At 40.8% G+C, this 19,514-nt stretch overlaps 1 protein-coding gene across 2 annotated transcripts in view; it reads left to right on the top strand.

The window, feature by feature from the left end:
- Window positions 1-19,514, top strand: part of efl1 (elongation factor like GTPase 1) — a 242,269-nt gene that overhangs the window by 164,062 nt on the left and 58,693 nt on the right. For both annotated transcript variants that reach the window (XM_048616009.1, XM_048616010.1), the window contains exons 16-17: window positions 10,481-10,612; window positions 17,090-17,237. In XM_048616009.1, the coding sequence (XP_048471966.1) occupies window positions 10,481-10,612; window positions 17,090-17,237 (280 nt within the window). The remainder of the gene's footprint in view (window positions 1-10,480; window positions 10,613-17,089; window positions 17,238-19,514) is intronic.

Below are 19,514 nucleotides of genomic sequence, written 5' to 3'. Positions count from 1 at the left end.
AATTGTCTGAAATTCAGTGAACATGCAGTTTTGTGGGGAAAAAAGAGTTTGCAATGTTTCAGAAATGTTAATGTATTATGATAGTTAAATTACACAGGGATACCTTGGCTAAGCAGGAATGTTTCAAACAGTTTTGATCATTATCAATAGGTTCACCAATTAATGTAAAAGAGGTATTTGTGGCTGAACCAGTAATTTTGCTGTATCTGAACAGTAAAATGTAATTTATTACTGGGTTTTAGTTCCAGTGTTGTTATCCATGTCTTCCCTATAGCTAGCCAGGATTTATTTAATTCAAACTTAGAGATTGAAATCTGTTTATGAGAAAAAAAATTACTGCCAATAAAATCATATGTATTTTGCTGTTAGCGAATTAACTTGTATTCAGCAATTATGTACTTGAGGAAATGATTGCATTTGAGAGCATTCCCTGCAACCTGAAACTTATCAAGCTATCTTCACTTTAATTAAGCAATTATATTTAAAATCTTTAGAGTAATCAATATGGTCAATACAGATAAACTGTTTCCTTTGGTGGGAAATTCAGAATAAGACTTCATCTTAAAATTAGAGGTAGGCATGAAATCAGGAAGCTTTTTCACAGTGAGTATTGGAAATTCGGAATTTAGTCCAACACAAGTTGCTGAAGGCTTTGTTGAACTGAAGATGCAAAATGCATACAAGGAATTCTCATTAGTAAAGTTAGTGATCTAGGGGTGATTATCGATCAGTTACTGAATTATTCCAGTCAACGTGATGTTGTTATTAGCAATACCAATTTAACATTGTAATACATTTTGACTGTAAATTAATTGAGATAATTCTAACCTTGTAACTAGTGAGATGAAATGGAAGATTTTTGTGCTGTTTTGAACACCCAATTCTCCTCCAGTAAAGTCACTTTCCTCAAATTGGAGCACTTTTTTTGTCTTGGAAAAATGACAAGTGCACCGATCCTGTTCTTTTATACAATATGTCCATGAGAGATTGCTAGATAATGATAATTGAAACGTTTGATTTTTTTGCCTCTTACTTTAATGCTGGTGGAACTGAGACCAAATGTTAGTTTTACCATTGCTGACATTAGTTAACACAACAAATTTTGAAGATCAAACCAAGAGACCTTCTGTCTCAGTCATCAACTGATGGGTTAAGTTCACTGTAAGCATTGCAGAACCTGGAAGGGAAAATACCCAAACATCAAAGAATGAAGCGTAGAAACTGATAGAAGGAGGAGCAATGAATGATTATCAGGATCTTAAAATATGATTTTAAAATTTTAATGAAAGTTCCAGAGTTGCTTTTGAGTAAGGAAACTGGGACATTGAAGCTAAGTAGACATGATAAGGTGGACTTTAATTAATGCCCACTTGGTTTTGTCTTAAGTATTCTCAAGCAAAATCAAATCTTATGTCCCACAGGTTAAGGAATCATAACCAAATACATGTCTGGCAAAAGCAGCTGATGATATTGATTATGTCTTTTGCTAAAAAGCTGCATGAATATTTCATTGGGAACAGAATTAAAATTTAGAGGAATAAGAATATATTGTGTTGATCATGTGTTCCATGTGAAATAATTAACCCAGAGCTGCAGGGAGGTGGAGTAGAGGTATGGAACATAGGAACAGGAAAGGGCTATTGAGCACCTGTAGTCACTTCCTCATGTCACTTAGATCATGGCTGATCTATACCTGAGCTCAATTTATCTACCTTTATATCAGATTCTTTGAGGACTTGCCTAACAAATATCTATTGATTAAATTCTTAAAAGAATATAATTGGCCTGGCAGCAACTTGTGTTGGAGTAAATTCCGAATTTCCAATGCTCACTGTGAAAAAGCTTCCTGATTTCATGCCTACCTCTAATTTAAAATGAAGTCTTATTCTGAATTTCCCACCAAAGGAAACAGTTTATCTGTATTGACCATATTGATTACTCTAAAGATTTTAAATATAATTGCTTAATTTTCTAATTTAAGGGAATACGAGCCAATTTATGCATTGTGCCCTCATAATATTAGCCTTTAAGCCATGTTGTCATTCAACTGAATTTGCACTGCTGTTTTCATGACCAGAATATCTTTTTTGATGTTCTGAGCCCATAACTGAGCACAGTATCCTAAATGGGGTCTGGCCAAGGCCCTTACCACTGATGCATCACTTCCTGATGTCAGTACACAGTAACGGAGCAGAGCAGAATAGGAGAGAAGTGAATGTTGCCAGATTATTACTGAGATTTTTTTTCTTAAGAACCATGACTTTAAAAATTTTGGACTCCATAGAGAAAGAAATGCTTTTAAAAACAGGGATTTACCAAGATAGCTGCATAATATCACAGCAAGAAATTTGACACCTATTATGACATTTTCTTCTGGCAATGCTTTCCTGCAGGGAGCAGATAAGCAGGAGCTGTGGAATTGTTTAAAAGTGAAGCTGATTGGTTCTCAGTTAGCTGAGTAGGTTGGAACTGGAAACAACTTACATAGACAAAGACATAGGACAGTGTTGTTGTTCTTCCCCCACAGAAGCTGCCTGTTCTCTGCAGTAAAAAATAAATTCCATTTAAGATTGAAGTGATTACAATGAAATGTGACTTTTGAATTGACAGATCAGAGCATTTGTCCATGTGAATTAGTTGCTCTATATTTCCTACAAACTGGTGAAAGCTTCCAGAGAGAGGCAGCTGAACCCTAAGGCCATGGCTACCTAAAGATGGATCATCCCAACATCAGAAATGGGAAACACAAGCCAATGTAGTGATGTTCCCGTTTTTATACCTCTGCCAATAATCTATTTTTTCCTCATTGTCTGTATGTAAGGGGGAGTTTATAAGGGGATTACAGTTGTACTGAATAGTCATAGATTCGTAGAGATATACAGCACGGAAACAAACTCTTATGTCCAACTCGTCCATGCTGACCAGATATCCTATATAAATTTAGTTCCATTTGCCAGCATTTGACCCATATCCGTCTAAACCCTTCCTATTTATATACCCATCCAGATGCCTTTTAAATGTTGTGATCGTGCCAGTTTCCACCACTTCCTCTGGCAGTTCATTCCATACACACACCACCCGCTGCATAAAACAATTGCCCCTTAGGTCCCTTTTAAATCTTTCTCCTCTCAACTTAACCAATGCCCTCTGGTTTTGGATCCCACCTCCCTGGGGAAAAGACTTGGCTTTTTTACCATATCCATGCTCTTCATGACTTTGTAACCTCTCCAAGGTCACCCCTTAGCCTCTGACGCTCCAGAGAAAATAGCCCCAGCCTATTCATCCTCTCCCTGTAGCTCAAACCCTCCAACCCTGGCAACATCCTTGTAAATTTTTTTTTAACCCTTTCTAGTTTCACAACATCCTTCCTATAGGAGGGAGACCAGAATTGCACACAGTACTCCGAACTTGCACTCCAAGGTCTCTTGGTAAGCAGCTCTCCCCAGGACCTTATCATTAAGTGTATACGTCCTGCCCTGATTTGCCTTTCTAAAATGCAGCATCTCATATATAACTAAATTCAACTCCATCTGCTTCTGCTCGACCCATAGGCCCATCTGATCAAGATCCTGTTGTACTCTGAGGTGATCTTCTCCGCTGTCCACTACATCTCCAATTTTAGTGTCATCTGCAAACTTAGTAACCATGCTTCCTCTGTTCACATTCAAATCATTTATATAAATGACAAAAAACAGTGGACCCAGCATTGATCCTTGTGGCACACCACTGGTGAAAGGGCTCCAGACTGAAAAGCAACCCTCCAGCACCTCCCTCTGTCTTCTACCTCCGAGTCAGTTCTGTATCCAAATAGCTAGTTCTCCTCTTTGTTACTTCTTCAAAAAATTCAATCAAGTTAGTGAGAATCATTTCCCATGCACAAAGCCATAGTGTTATATGCCAATGGTTTATATCTGTTTACCTGTAGCTATAGTCTAGTTACTTCAAATAAATAATTTTTGTTTAGTACAAGTTGGTCTATAAGTTAGTTAAATCGGAGTGCTCTATGTACCTTTTTTAAAAAAAGAACGACCTTATAATTTGGTGCGACTCCAGGAATAACAGGGTTCACTTTAAGGCATGCAATCCAGTAGGTTTTAACAATTGCAATTTGAATAAAAGAAAAGCAGCCTTAGATTCATATGGCACCTTTTGTCTGGTACCCCAGTATCACAAAGTGCTTCACAGACAGCAGATTACCTAGTAGTGCAGTGACAGTTACATAGGCAAATGTGGAATTTTTGTTCCCAGTTTTTTTCTCAGTAGGTTAAATGGACTGAGTGTAGATAAAATGTCAGTTCTGTTGTTGCTGGTTCCACTGCCTTTTTTCAGACTCGACAGATTGGATAGTCTTTCTCTCATTCCACACTGACTATTGTTAAAATGGTGGCATATTTCAGCTTCTAATTAATGCATAAACATAATTTTACTTCCTTGTTGAAGCGAACATCACAGCTGATCGTCCCCTGGACACTAATGACCGTGGAGACAGTAAGGACTGCAGATGCTGGAAGCCAGAGTCTATAGGTGTGAGGCTGGAAAAGCACAACAGGTTAGAAAGCATCCAAGGAGCAGGAAAGTCAACGTTTTGGGCTGAAACACTCCTTGGATGCTGTCTGAACTTCTGCGCTTTTATAGCCTTACATCTGTTGACTCACACGAATGACCGTGTTGTTTTATGCATTTGTTCTCAGTGTGTTTTTTATAATGTAGATAGTTTTCAACAGCAAGTCTCTGATTTGAGAGCTATTAAAGGAGGATGTTTGCCTTTTTTCAGCAATAAATGTGTCCCAGTGATATTACAAACCAGTTGATTAGTATTTGGAGAACCATCTGACATCGGCCTGTTATTTTTAAAAATAATCTCCATGTATTTGGATACATTGAGGATCAAACTTCCAGCATACCGATGTGATTAGTGGTCTGGACACACCCTATAAATGCAATAAAATAGGATTTGCAGCCCAGAAACAGACAATTCTCCCAATCACTGATAATTGCACTCTTTGGCCTTCTTTCTGGTTCTGATGTGTGGAAAAACAAATCTGAAAAATTGATCTGGGTGCCACCTGCAATCTGGGACAGAATTAAGACAGTATTTCTCCATGGGGTGTTCGTGCTAACTGTAAAAATCCCTCTATTGCTGGTTACTGCTAGTGAATTTTTACAGAAGGGGAAAAGAGAAGTTTTGAAAAAAAGATTTGAAAATACAATAATATTGAGCATGGGCCAAGTGAAGTAGGTATTAGCTGAATTCTAGTGTGTACATTTTTTAACTTGTACAGTTAAAGTTGTACTTTAATGTATTTTCTAGTTTGAGCATACCTAATATTTTGCAATAAAACTGCTTATTATCTTTGAGTAGCTGGAACATTGATATTTTAAACATTGCAAGAGTGCAATCTGAAAACAAAAATATCAATTGCTTGTGTGGGTATGGAATTTCTCCCAGTATTTCAGTAATCTAAAGGTTAATGACATAAATATAGAAACATGCTGCAGAGTGACTTCTAGCAATGCTTTTTCTTATCAGTAAATTGAGGATTATAATTGAAAAAGGGCTGAAATCCCAGAGTGAGACTGCAAGTTTTGGAGAATTTGCAGTCAATTTGATTTTGAACACCATAGTTTTTTTGTTGCATTCCAGTGCTGCATGTTTAATTTCGTACTACCTCAATAGCCTGTCAATTGGATTGTTTTGGTGATATATTAATATTCATAAGTACTCGAGACCCCAAAGAGAGTTGACATTGAACAACAATTATGTGTCTTTATAGCCCAGAATTGTTGTTGTCCCAGTTACAGGTTGAGCTGTTTATTCAGTCACTTCATTTCACAGGGAATTATCTACCATGTTAACCTTTATCACAAGAAGATTTGACTACAGGAGCAAAGAAGACTTGCTTCAGTTAAATGGAACATTGGTGAGCCTGTACCTTGCGTTTTGTGTACAGTTCTGGTCCCCTTGCTTAAGCAAGAATATTGCCAGAGAGGCAGTGCAGTGAAGTTTCAGCAGACAGATTCCTAGGGTGGTGAGACTGACCTTTGAGAAGAGGTTGACAAGAGAGGGTCTCAATTCTCTGGAGTTAAGTGGAATGAGAGGCAAACTAATAAAAACTTACAAAATTATTAAAGGAATAGACAAAATGGATACAGAAAGGATGTTTCTGCTGGATGTGGTGTTTAGAACCTGGGAATACAGTCTCAAAATGAAAGTCTGGCCATTTAGGACTGAGATGAGGATGAACTTGTTCAATCAAAGTATGGTGAATGTTTGGACTTCTGTTCCCCAGAAGGGCTATAGAAGCTCAATCACTAAGTAACTTAAAGATACAGATCAATAGATTTCTAATTCCTAATAACGTCAAAGGATAAACTAGTAAAGTGGGAATATGGCATTGAAGTAGATGATTGATTATGATCCAAAATGGCGATGCAGACTCCAGGGGCTGAATGGCCACAGGGATTGGTGCTGCGACCCCAGATATTCACAATATTTATTAATGATTTGGATGAGGCAACAAAATGTAACATCTTGGAGATGATACCAAGTTGGGTGAGAAGGTGAACTGTGACGAGGATGCAGAGATCCTTCAACATGATCTCGACAGGTTGGGTGAGTGGGCAAATCAATGGGAGATGCAGTATAATTTGGATAAATGTGAGGTTATGGCTGTAAATTGGGAGAGGGGATTGTGCAGCGGGGGACCTGGCCATCCTTGAGCACCATTCGCTGAAGATAAGCATGCAGGTGCAGCAGGCGGTAAAGAAGGCAAATGGTTTGTTGGCCTTCATTGCGAGAGGTTTCAAGTACAGGAGCAGGGTTGTGTTGTTGTGGTTATACAGGGCCTTGATGAGACCACACTTGGAATATTGTGTGTAGTTTTGGTCTCCTTTTCTGAGGAAGGATGCTTTTGTTCTTGAGGGAGTGCAGAAAAGGTTTACCAGGCTGATTCCAGGGAAGGCGGGTCTGACGTATGAGGAGAGATTGACTAGCTTGGGATTGTTTTAGCTAGAGTTCAGACAAATGAAGAAGGATCTCATAGAGACTTATAAAATTCTAATAGGACTGGACAAGGAATATGTTCCCGCTGGTGGGTGTGTCCAGAACCAGGGGTCACAGTATGAGGATTCGGGGTAGATGATTTAGGACGGAGATGAGGAGACATTTCTTCACCCAAAGAGTGGTGAGCCTGCAGAACTCATTACCACAGGAAGTAGATGATGCCAAAACATTGAATGTATTCAAGAGGCGACTAGATATAGCACTCGGGGCAAATGGGATCAAAGGTTATGAGGAGAAAGCAGGATTAGTCTATTGAGTCAGATGATCAGCCATGATCATGAAGAATGGCAGAGCAGGCTCAAAGGGCCGAATGGCCACCTCCTGCTCCTATCTTCTGTGTCTCTATGGCCTACTTCTGCATTTCTGCTTTCCTGTGTTGATAAGTTTTACAAATTATCACTTGGCCACTGAGCATCAGGCTTTGACGAACTGAAACTTTTATTCCTGAATACCCAGACCGATCCTATTTTAGAACATAGAACATAGAATAGTACAGCACAGTACAGGGCCTGCGGCCCACGATGTTGTGCCGACCTATTATCCTACTAAGATCAATCTACCCTGCATACCCTACATTTTACCATCCTCCATGTGCCTATCCAAGAGTCACATAAAAGTCTCTAAAGTATCTGACTCCACTACCGCTGCCAGCAGCGCATTCCACACACCCACCACTCTCTGTGTGAAGAACCTACCTCTGACATCTCCTCCATACCTTCCTCCAATCACCTTAAAATTATGCCCCCTCGTAATAGTCATTTCTGCCCTGGGAAAATGTCTCTGACTATCCACTCTATCTATGTCTCTCGCCATCCTGTACACCTCTATCAAGTCACCTCTCATCCTTCTTCGCTGCAATGAGAAAAGCCCTAGCTCTCTGAGTCTTTCCTCATAAGACCTGCCCTCCAGTCCGGGCAGCATCCTGGTAAATCTCCTCTGCACCCTCTGTAAAACTTCCACATCTTTCCTATAATGAGCTGATCAGAACCGAACACAATATTCCAAGTGTGGTCTAACTAGAGTTTTATCGAGCTGCAGCATAACCTCACGGCTCCTAAACTCAATTTCCCTGCCAATGAAAGCCAAGCTCAATTCCCCTGCCAATTAAAGCCAATTTTCAATGTGGTAATTGCTTTGGTTGCCCTTTTGTGGCTGTATTAGCCATAGTCTTTCTCCCTCTCTCTCTTTGCTCTTTGCCTTTTTTGAGTTGCATGCAGAAGTTTGGTCCTCTTCAACATTCTCCCACCCCACACAATGCTCTGGATTTGCCCTCCCAGGTGCTGTAAGGCTGTTCATAGCGGCATCTCAAGCTTTTTGGCATTTTGGGATTCTGCATACTATTCTTGCCTGCAACATGCATTCTTTCTGTTTGTGTTTCAGGCTTCATCTGTCAGAATCTGCATGCACATGCTTACTGTCTTCCATTTTCAAGTGCTGAATGTGTGTTATGTTACCTCCTTTCAGTCTTCTGATGTAGACTAGTTCCGTTCTTTGTCTCTTAGCAAGCTTTTGGGCAGCAAGTAAGGCATATTTAGAAAAATATTCAGCACGTCTGCTCTCAACTACTTTCTCCCAATCCTCGAATGCTCCTTAGACCCTGATGCAACTCACCACCATGACCTGACAATGTGCCTGCTGCTGAACTTATCTCCCACTCCCCATCACTTACTTTAAACACTTGATAGCTTATCTGGCCCCTTTCCACCTTGTGCACTGACTCTGCTAGTAGGATAAGTTACAAAATAAACTGTGCAGAAGTTGTTGGTCTTACCATAACTTGCACCAGATACCCACCTAGCATCCTACTACACAAGACCCTATCCCCGAAACCCCATCATCCATCAGCCACCTATCCGATCCCAGCACTATACCCCCACCTCACACTTACCTTATGTACCTATTCTTTCATGGGAGCTGTCAAAATGGTTGTCTGTGATCTGGATCTTTGAATTGCAGAATATGGCAACTGACTGCTGTGAAAAGGAAGGCCTTGCTTGCCTTCCCCTGATTGTTCTCCGCTAGGAGGGATCTGTCAGAATGGAAGTACGGCTCTACGTTCCTGAAGGAGATATGATCGGAGTCTCCTTTCACAAATACAGAGCTCCTTCATTTCGTAACAAGAAAGAATCGGAGTGGCAATTTAAGCGATACTGCAACTCTTCAGAAATTCTGTTTCTGTCCCCACAGCGCTGTCAGACCTGCTGAGTGTATCCAACATTTTTCTGTTTGCACCAAGTCCTCATGCTGCTTTTTTACAGCTGATTTCTTCCACGCCTAATGGACCTGTTAATTCTTGCTATCTGAGTCATTCTGCCTTTCTATCAGTCTTATCTTGCACTCCTTGTCCTCAGTCCTCCATGTTTCTTTCCACACTGTATGTGACCTACACTCGATAAATGTTTGCTGCTCTTCACCTGTCACCCAGTAGCTGTCGTTGAGAAGATGAGATACAGGCACCAGCTTTTTGAAGCACGCTGCATTGAACTTGGGTTTGTTTCACTGTGTCTTACCTGGCCTCCCCCAAACGATTCCTAATCTTCCTCGGCACGGTGCATGGGACTGCATGTTGGGAATCTCCACTGACAACCTGGCCTGCAGCAGTTCCATTGTGGCTTTCCAAATCAGCTTTAGACACTCAATAATGAAAAGGCTTCACTCTTTTATCTTTGCTTGCCCCCACCCCCCCCAAACTATCCTTTTTAGTCATCTATACCCAGTGATATATAATCTCTTTTGATTTTAGAATTAAACATTCCTTTCACACACAGGTTAATCAAAGAAGTACTTGGGAAAAGAGCTAATCTGATAGCTTAGCAGGGGGTGTAAGATTATGGGATGATTCAGCTGCTGTTAAGAAGCAAAGTGCAATCTTTTTAAATTATTAAAATATAAGTTTATTGCAGTCCAAAGTTGAGTTCTGAAATTGGCGAGACACTGCTGCTTTTAGATTAAAAGTGTCAATTTTCTGCATCACTGCAAGAGTTCTGCTTTAAATCCTGCAGAAAAAGGGATGTACCTTGTGCCTATAAAAAATATTGGCTGATGGTTTATTACTGCACAGTCTTAACACCTAGTATTTAGCAACATTTGAAGAATGCAATGCTGTTCAAAGTTTTCAGATCACTTTTAGAGAATCCATTTGCAGCTTTTTTTTAAACTTGATAGTTTGTAATGAATCATTTGTGTTACAGTTTCAAAATCATAAAATTGTAAGCATTTACTTCTCATTCTTCTGATCTGCTGGAGTGAAACCACTTACTCAGGCTCCCTGTCTAAGAAGTTTACCTCTGCCAGCTGAAATTATTTCAGTGAATGCTGTGCAAATGAAGTCATATCACATTGATTGACTCAGATAAAACACTGTTTTGCACAAAACTTTTCTTATTTGATGCTTTTAATTTTATTTTCCAACCATAGGTATTGGACGTCTAGAAGATTACGTCTTAAAATCTGCTACGTTGTCAACTTCACCTCTGTGTCCACCTTTTACACCTCTGAACTTTGAGGCGACGCCTATTGTACGGGTTGCTGTGGAACCCAAACATCCAAGTATGTTGGTGACATTATGTATTATAACAAATACAGAGAGTTAGTTACTTTGCTAGCAGGATAAGTTACAATATAAACTGTGTTGAAGTTGCTGGTTTTACTTGCACCAGCTCCTTCTTCCTAGTTCTCATTAATTTGCATTGGGCTATCGCTAGACCAAGAGCCAATTTTAAGATTCCAATCTTTGTTTCTGAATCTCTGTAGGGCCTTACCTCTCACTGTTTCTATAACCTGCTCTTGCCTTACAATCATCCACAATCTGATCAGCATTCCTTCATTTCTGGTCTGTTAGACCCAATATTCATCATTTGACCATTGGCAGCTTTGAATCATGGAATCCTTATGGTCCAGATAGAGGACATTCGACCTTTTGAGTCTGCAGCAACCTTCCGAAGAGCATCCCACCCACACCCACTCTTTCCTCGCATTTCCCATGGCTAACCCACCTAGCCTACACAGTCCTGGACACTATGGGTGATTTAACATGGCTAATCCACCTAATCTGCACATCTTTGGGCTGTGGTAGGAAACAGGAGCACCCGGTGGACGCAGGGAGAACATGCAAACTCCACGCAGACAGTCACCCAAGGCTGTAATCGGATCCAACTCCCTGGTGCTGTGAGGCAGTGCTAACCACTGAGCCACCGTGCTGCCCAAATGCCTTTGCCTTAAGATACCTGGGCCCCAAGCTCCAGCATTTTCTCTAACCTTTACTACCTTTCTTTCCTCTTAAAACCTACCTCTCTCACAAAGCTTTTGGTAGCTTGTTCACATATTTTCCTGAGATAGTAGGAACTGCAGATGCTGGAGAATCTGAGATAACAAGGTGTAGAGCTGGATGAACACAGCCCGAAACGTCAGCCTTCCTGCTCCCCTGATGCCGCTTGGCCTGCTGTGTTCATCCAGCTCTACACCTTGTTATCTCACATATTTTCCTATTTGACTTCCTGTCAAATTTTCTTAAAAGCTTTCCTGTGAGGTATTTTGGGATACTTTACTACGTTAAAAGTGTTTTGCTACATTATATAAATGCAAGTAATTGTCTTTGTGGAACTACAGGTTTAGGCAAAGAAGGGAAAGAAAAGTTGTTCCTATTTTCCAAAGGTGCAAGGACCAGATAACACAATTTAAGATTTTGAGCAAGAGATACAGGAGGGAACGAGAGGAAAAACCCTTTTATGCAGAGGTGACAAGAACCTGGAACTTGCTACTTGCAAGGGTGGTCAAGGAAGAAACAGTCATTCATTTCACAAAGAAATTGAATAAACATTTGAAGGAAGTAAACTTGCAGATCTGCAAGAATAGCCAGCAAATAGGGCTGACTGGTTTGCTATACAGAGAGCCAGTGTGGACTTGATGGTCTTCCTTCTGCTTCATTACAATTCCGTGACTCTAATATATTAAAAGCACTTGTATAAACATTCCAATGATACTTGGTTGCTGTTGCATTAGGTGACTGTCCTTGAACAAGTTTGCATGGATATCCTTTGGATATTCAGGGGTGTAACAGAACTACTTGTAGCTCATCTAGCTCATGGCGGCCCCTCCTTGGCATAGGTTAATCTCGTCAGGACGTAAGCAGTGGTAGCCCTCTGAGTGCCAGGTCTGGCACAACCTTAAGGAGGTGTTTGGCAGGTCTTGAGTGAAGGGATGAGATACAGGGGCCTCAACAGGTCTCAAAGGGAAGAGGAAGCCTGATGAAAAGGGGTGGTTCGTTGGGGGTGGGGGAAATAGGAATACATGAAAATAGAGTATGTGTCTGTTTTGGTGGGGGTGGGATCTGTGGAGGCCTACTCTCAGGTCCCCATCCTCCCTCCGGTACCATCCGCAACTCCTGCCCGGTCCTGTGATCTTACCACCTTATCAAGTCCTTTCAGCACAGCCATCCCCTCCCCCCATCTTCCCATTGGTCGTTTAATTTTCTCCCACCACTCCGCCCTCAGAGTTGGACACCTTGCTGAGCTCCGACTTTTTCTCTATAGCTGTGTCCTTTGTTATAAAGCTTAACATATTTCTTACATTTATTTTCAACTGCTTAAATCTCCTGTAGGAATTACTGTTCCATAGTTATAGGTTTTCCTAGTAGCAGTTATTTACAGGAGAGAATATCTTGCCAGAGTGGGCATTACACATGGAAAAACTTAGCTGAACGTGTTGAGACTATATTCACTGCCATTACACAAGGCCATTACAACAGTACCTCATCCTATCATCATCGTAAATCCACTAGAAATCTATCAATAACTATTAAACGTGGCTGGTTCATCCCTCCCTAACCAAAAAAGAATTACAGTGCACCTTATTGTCACCTCACATGAACTGTACACAGGTGAGAAGTCACGTATAGGACATTTGTGCTTTAGATCTAGATGGTACCTGTCATCCTCTGGCTAGCCATTGTGGAAGTGGATCTTTTAACATTTAACAAATTTCCATTTAATCTGTATTAAAATAGTTCCTTTAAAGCAGGTAGTGAGGTAGTTTAATTAACTGTGCAAATAGATATAAATACTTATGGTGGTAATTACAGAGCAATGGCTGCAGGGTGCCCAAAGATGGGAACTGAACACCAAACTAGCAGTGGCATTGCGGAAGAGGATTTCCTAGATTGTGCACTTGATAGTTTTTCAGTCCAATACATTGAAGAACTGACCAGAGAATCAGGCTATTTTAGAGTAGGTAATGTGCAACAACAAAGGATTAATAAACAATCTTGTTGTATGGGGTCCCTTTGAGAACAGCAACCATAATATGATTCATAATGAATTCTTCGTTAAGATAGACAGAAAGTAGCCAAACCTGAAACTAAGATCCTGAACCTAAACAAAGGGACTATGGGTATATGAAGCAGGAATTGATGGAGATGAGTTGTGGAATTTTACTGAAAGGGTGATCGTGCACAGCAGTGGCTGAAGTTTAAAGAACACGTGTATGGAAACTTAAAAGAAAGTAGTGTGAAAAATAGTTTAAAGCTAGGAAGGAAAGACCAGAATCATTTAGATAAATAATTAAAAGGTGAAAAGCTTGGGAAAAAGAGAAGAGTATAAAATTGAGAAAAGACAATTGTAGCAAATCACCGTGTTGGCTGTTATTTACGTATGTGTCTGAGTCAGTCAGGAAACTGACAGAAGGAGGTCTGAATAGAAGAGTGTAAGATGGAACAGCCTGTCCGAACTTTCTCTTTGTGACCTCCACAGGTAATGGAAATTTGTGAGCAACATAGAGTTTTATTCCTTCGTTAATTCGTAAATACCTCACAATATAGTTACGTCTGCCGTTTGACACCTCTGTACTTGAATTAAATAGCAGTCATGTCCAATTAAGACGAAAACGTTTTACTGGTTCTCTTTTGGTGGACTAAATTTTCACCTTTATGATTACTGAATACGGGAAGATTTTCTGGCTCACCACAGTCTCTTCAGGAGGAAGTGCTGACAACAATGGGATTACGTGGAGGTGAGAGACTGTGCCCACCACCCCTGGAAAGTATTTGAAGGCAGCTGCCAAGGCATTAAGTCAAAGGGCGTGCCTTGGAGCTGTAAGACTTCAACCCTGTTATGATAAAACCAGCACAAGGCCCTCCAGTCCTCCTGTAAACAATTCTCCTTGCCCTTTCAATGCCACCTCATTCCTTCCACTAAACCCCTTTATGCCTCTCGCCCTCTAGTCCAAGCTATGCTCCTCAACCTCCAAGCTAATCTGTTGTATCTCTATGCCATCTCATATACTATACAGAACTAATGAACTTTATAGTCACAGTAGGTGCTTTTTTTTTGAATCTTGGAAACAAACCAGACATTCATTCTCAATTTTCCACTTTAAATAAAATCTCCTTTCATTACAGAGCAATAAAAGTGTCAGTCTTTAAAATATCAATAACAGACACTTCCAGCACTTGACTTCATAGATATTAGAGCCAAACCTGTCAATCAAGCAGTATTTCCCTTTGATGCACTGTGATAAAACTTTGATTTATACCTGAGCCCTCAGCAAGAATATAAAAAAAGATGCATTGGCCTGAACAGGTCAACAGCACAATAAACGTGCCTGTAATCTGAAGCAAGCCTCACCCTTGGTACTGGTAAAAATTGGGGATGCCAGGACAAGATTAGGAATCAAAGACTGATTGCCATTTTCACAGCTCTACTGAGTCTCTTTAGCTCCATAAGAATATAGCCTGATGGTCTTGGTGCTAAAATGATGCAAGAATCGACAGTCTTCACTGGAAGTCAAAGGGTAGACAAGGAATGAATGCAGCACACATACGAATTTTGGAGGCTTTTCTGTCCCCTTTTCATGCTGGTGCTGTTGTTTGGCTGCTTCCTGCTGTGGGTTATCTCCTGTTCAGTTTTTCTCACTCTTCCCTCCAGAGTGCAGTTTCTGTAAGAAATAGCAAACCGGAACAACAGCACTTTCAGCCCAGGCAAGTACACTTTAGCAATAGACAATATTGGAACAGCGATAATTTAGACGCGAGTAGAGCAAACAATCCATTGTTTGGGAGAGTTCATTCCAATAGGTTAACTACAGTAGTGGTCTCGCTCATGACCAACCTATTGAAACCTGTTCCTGTAGAGTGAGTGCTGCATGGTTTAGATGATGCAGTAGTTTAATGGTTTTACAGTTGGAATTAGTTGCAACTCATAGTTGACTAACCAGTGCAAGAGTAAATCCAACTGGATGGTTTGTAGTGCATTTAAATCATGTGCAAGGTAAGAATTACATATAAAGATTCCTTCACTTTTTAGGTCTACTGAGGGATGTAGTGGTTATCTGATTATAATAAGGAAAAATGCACAAAGTTACTCTACTTGACCTGCTTTGCTTGCAATACTCAAATTAATGGCTCTGTGCTGGTAAAGTGCATAAAATGAAAATCAACAATGGGGAATTAGTATGTTTTTGGGTGGAATAATTTCTTGCCACTGATCTCCGCATGTGGATTGCAGTTTCCTCTAAAGGTCATTTAACGTGTGTAAATGATTAGTGTGAGTTAGTGATCTATTGATTCAGTTAAGTGTTGTGTAAACCATGTACCTTCTAAATGGTTGGCTCTGGTTGCCATGGTGTAATGGTGAGAGCGCTGGTTTCTGATCCCTGTGATCCGAGTTCAAATCTTGGTGCAGCCTTCTTCCTGGTGAAGGGAGTGATGAGCCTTGGAAAGTCTCGTTTTCGTCATTACAAAACCGAGACTTGAAGTGGACTTTGTCACTTCCTCAAAGAATTAAAACTAAGTTGATAGATGAGGGAAAGGCTGTAGATGTCATATACATGGACTTCAGTAAGGCGTTTGATAAGGTTCCCCATGGTAGGCTGATGGAGAAAGTGAAGTCGCATGTGGTCCAGGGTGTACTAGCTAGATGGATAGAGAACTGGCTGGGCAACAGGAGACAGAGGGTTGTAGTGGAAGGGAATTTCTCAAAATGGAGAACTGTGACCAGTAGTGTTCCACAGGGATCCGTGTTGGGACCACTGTTGTTTGTGATATACATAAATGATCTGGAGGAAGGTATAGATGGTCTGATTAGCAAGTTTGCAGGTGACACTAAGATTGGTGGAGTAGCAGATAGTGAAGGGGACTGTCAGAGAATGCAGCAGAATATAGATAGATTGGAGAGTTGGGCGGAGAAATGGCAGATGGAGCTCGCAAATGTGAGGTAATGTATTTTGGAAGATCCAATTCAAGAGCGAACTATACAGTAAATGGAAAAGCCCTGGGAAAAATTGATGCACAGGGAGATCTGGGTATTCAGGTCCATTGTACCCTGAAGATGGCAACACAGGTCGATAGTGGTCAAGAAGGCATATGGCATGCGTTCATTCATCGGATGGGGTATTGAGTACAAGAGTTGGCAGGTCATGTTACAGTTGTATAGGACCTTGGTTCGACCACATTTGGAATACTGCGTACAGTTCTGGTTGCCACATTCCCAAAAGGATGTGGATGCTTTGGAGAGGGTGCAGAGGAGGTTCACCAGGATGTTGACTGGTATGGAGGGCGCTAGCTATGAAGAGAGTTTGAGTAGATTAGGATTATTTACATTAGAAAGACGGAGGTTGAGGGGGGACCTGATTGAGGTTCACAAAATCATGAGAGGTATAGACAGGGTGGGTAGCAAGAAGCTTTTTCCCAGAGTGGGGGACTCAATTACTAGGGGTCACAATTTCAAGGTGAGAGGGGAAAAGTTTAAGGGAGATATGCGTGGAAAGCTCTTTACGCAGAGGGTGGTGGGTGCCTGAACACGTTGCCAGCGGAGGTGGTAGAGGCAGGCACGATAGCGTCATTTAAGATGTATCTCGGCAGATACATGAATGGGCAGGGAGCAAAGGGATACAGATCCTTGGAAAATAGGCGACAAGTTTAGATAGAGGATCTGGATCGGTGCAGGCCTGTTCCTGTGCTGTAATTTTCTTTGTTCTTTGTTCTAAATTTAGAGCCAACTTCCCATTTGGATTTGTTTCTTTCTGCTTGTACAGGTGAAATGCCACAGCTGGTGAGAGGGATGAAGCTGCTTAACCAGGCTGATCCGTGTGTGGAAGTGTTAGTCCAGGAGACAGGAGAGCACGTATTAATAACTGCTGGAGAGGTACACCTGCAGCGTTGCTTGGATGACCTCAGAGAAAGGTTAGAGAGTGAGCTGGGTATAACAGCCTACTAAGACCATAGGACATAAGAGTAGAAATAGGCCATTCAGCCCATCAAGTCAGCTCCAGCATTCAAAAAGATTGTGGCTGATCTGATAATCCTCAACTCTACTTTTCTGTCTTTCGCCCATAACCTTTGATTCCCTGACTGATTAAAAATCTGTCTCAACCTTATATATACTTAATGAGCCAATCTTGACAGCCCTCTGTGGTTAAGAATTCGACAGATTCACTACAGTCTTAAAGAACAGATTCCTTCTCATCTCTGTCAAAAATTAGAAAGCTCTTACTCTGAGATTGTGCCCACAGGTCCTACACCCACCCATAAGGGGAGCAGCTTCTCCACATCTGCCCTGTCAATTCACTTACCTCCCCCAAGTTGTGGGCCCTGCACTGATTTTTATGTTATAGGCTATAGGTTGCCACCCTGAAAATGTCTTCCTATCCCAACTTTGTCTTTTAGTAAATCAGTGCTCTGTGTATGCTAATATATTACCCCAAAAACCATTGTCTTATTAAGTAGCCTTAGGTGTCGTATCTTACCAAATGCCTTTTGGAAATCCGAGTATACTACACCTATTGGCTCCCCTTTATCCTGCTTGTTGCATCCTCAAACAATGCTAATACATTTGTCTGGCATAATTTCCCCTTCGTGAATCCGTGATAACTCTACTTGGTTGTATTATGTACTTCTAAATGCATTGCTATTACATCCTTTATAATAAACTCCAACATTTTCCAAATGATAGATGTTAAGCTAACTGGCCTATTGTTAACTGTTTTTACCCCCTCCTCTATTCAAGTAAAGGTGTTACATTGGTAGTTTTCTAATCCTCTGGGTCTTTTCCAGAATCTAAGGATTTTTTTGGAAGATTACTAACAGTGCATCCTTTAATATTCTTTTAATGGCATAAGCTCCAGGGCACCTATCAGCCTTTAACTCCATTAGTTTTCCTCGTTTTTTCCTTACTACAATTATTGTATTTATTTCCTCTTCACCTTTTTGTCCCTTGATTATTTAGTATTTTTGGAATATTATGTCATGACTGATTTAAAGTATTTATTCATTTTGTCTGCCATTTCCTGGTTCCATATTATTATTTCCTCAGCTTCATTCTCTAAGGGAGCCTATGTTCACTTTAGCTTCTCTCTTTCATATATTCAAGAAAGCTCTGACAGTTCATTTTTATACTACTTGCTAGTTTAGCCTCAAAGTTTATTTTCTCCATTTTTTTAAAAAATGGTTTCAATGTTTTTTAAAACTTTCCCAATTCTGTTGCTCTGCACTAATCTTCACAATACTGTGCATCTTTTTCAATTGGATATGATTTTTAACTTTCTTGGTTAAACAAGGTTGGTTGATCCGCTTCCTAGAATTATTCTTCCTCACTGGGAAATGTCTTTGTTGCGAGTCATTAACTAATTTCTTAAATATCTGCAATTGTCCAATTGTCTTTTCTGCTAAACTCCTTTCCCAGTCCACTTAAGCCAACTCTGCCCTCTTTTCTTTGCAGTTACCCTAATCTAAGTCAAGTACAGTTGTTTTTGACCCAAGTTTCTCACTCTCAAATTGAATGCTAAATTCTACCATGTTACCACTAAATAAAAACCAAAAGAACTACGGATGATGTAAATCAGAAACAAACAGAAGTTGCTGGAAAAGCTCAACAAGTCTGGCAGGTTGTGAGGAAGGATCTCCGGACCCAAAATGTTAACTCTGATTTCTCTTCACAGATGCTGCCAGACCTGCTGAGCTTTTCCAGCAACTTCTGTTTTTGTTCATGTTACCATTGTTGCCTAAGGGGATCTTTTATTCTGAGCTCATTTATTAAACTTACCTCGTTACTCTTTAGTGGATCCAAAATAACTTGATCCCTGGTTTGATCCATATGAAGTAAAGTCATCTTACCAGACCATAGATAGTAGGAACTGCAGATGCTGGAGAATCCGAGACAACAAGGTGCAGGGCTGGATGAACACAGCAGGCCAAGCAGCATAGGAGCAGAGAGGCTGACGTTTCGGGCCTAGACCCTTCATCAGAAAAGGGGGAGGGGAAGGGGGTTTTGAAATAAATAGGGAGAGAGTGGGAGGCGGATAGAAGAGGGATAGAGGAGAGGATAGGTGGAGAGGAAACAAACAGGTCGAAGAGGCGGGGATGGAGCCAGTAAAGGTGAGTGTAGGTAGGGAGTTAGGAAGGGGATAGGTCAGTCCAGGGAGGATGGACAGGTCAAGGGGGCGGGATGAGGTTGGTCGGTAG

The sequence above is a fragment of the Rhincodon typus genome, chromosome 33 (genome assembly GCF_021869965.1).
Source record: "Rhincodon typus isolate 14 chromosome 33, sRhiTyp1.1, whole genome shotgun sequence".
NCBI classification, from domain to species: domain Eukaryota; kingdom Metazoa; phylum Chordata; class Chondrichthyes; order Orectolobiformes; family Rhincodontidae; genus Rhincodon; species Rhincodon typus.
Note: the sequence above shows the minus strand (reverse complement) of the source record. Positions and strands in the feature narration are given on the sequence as shown.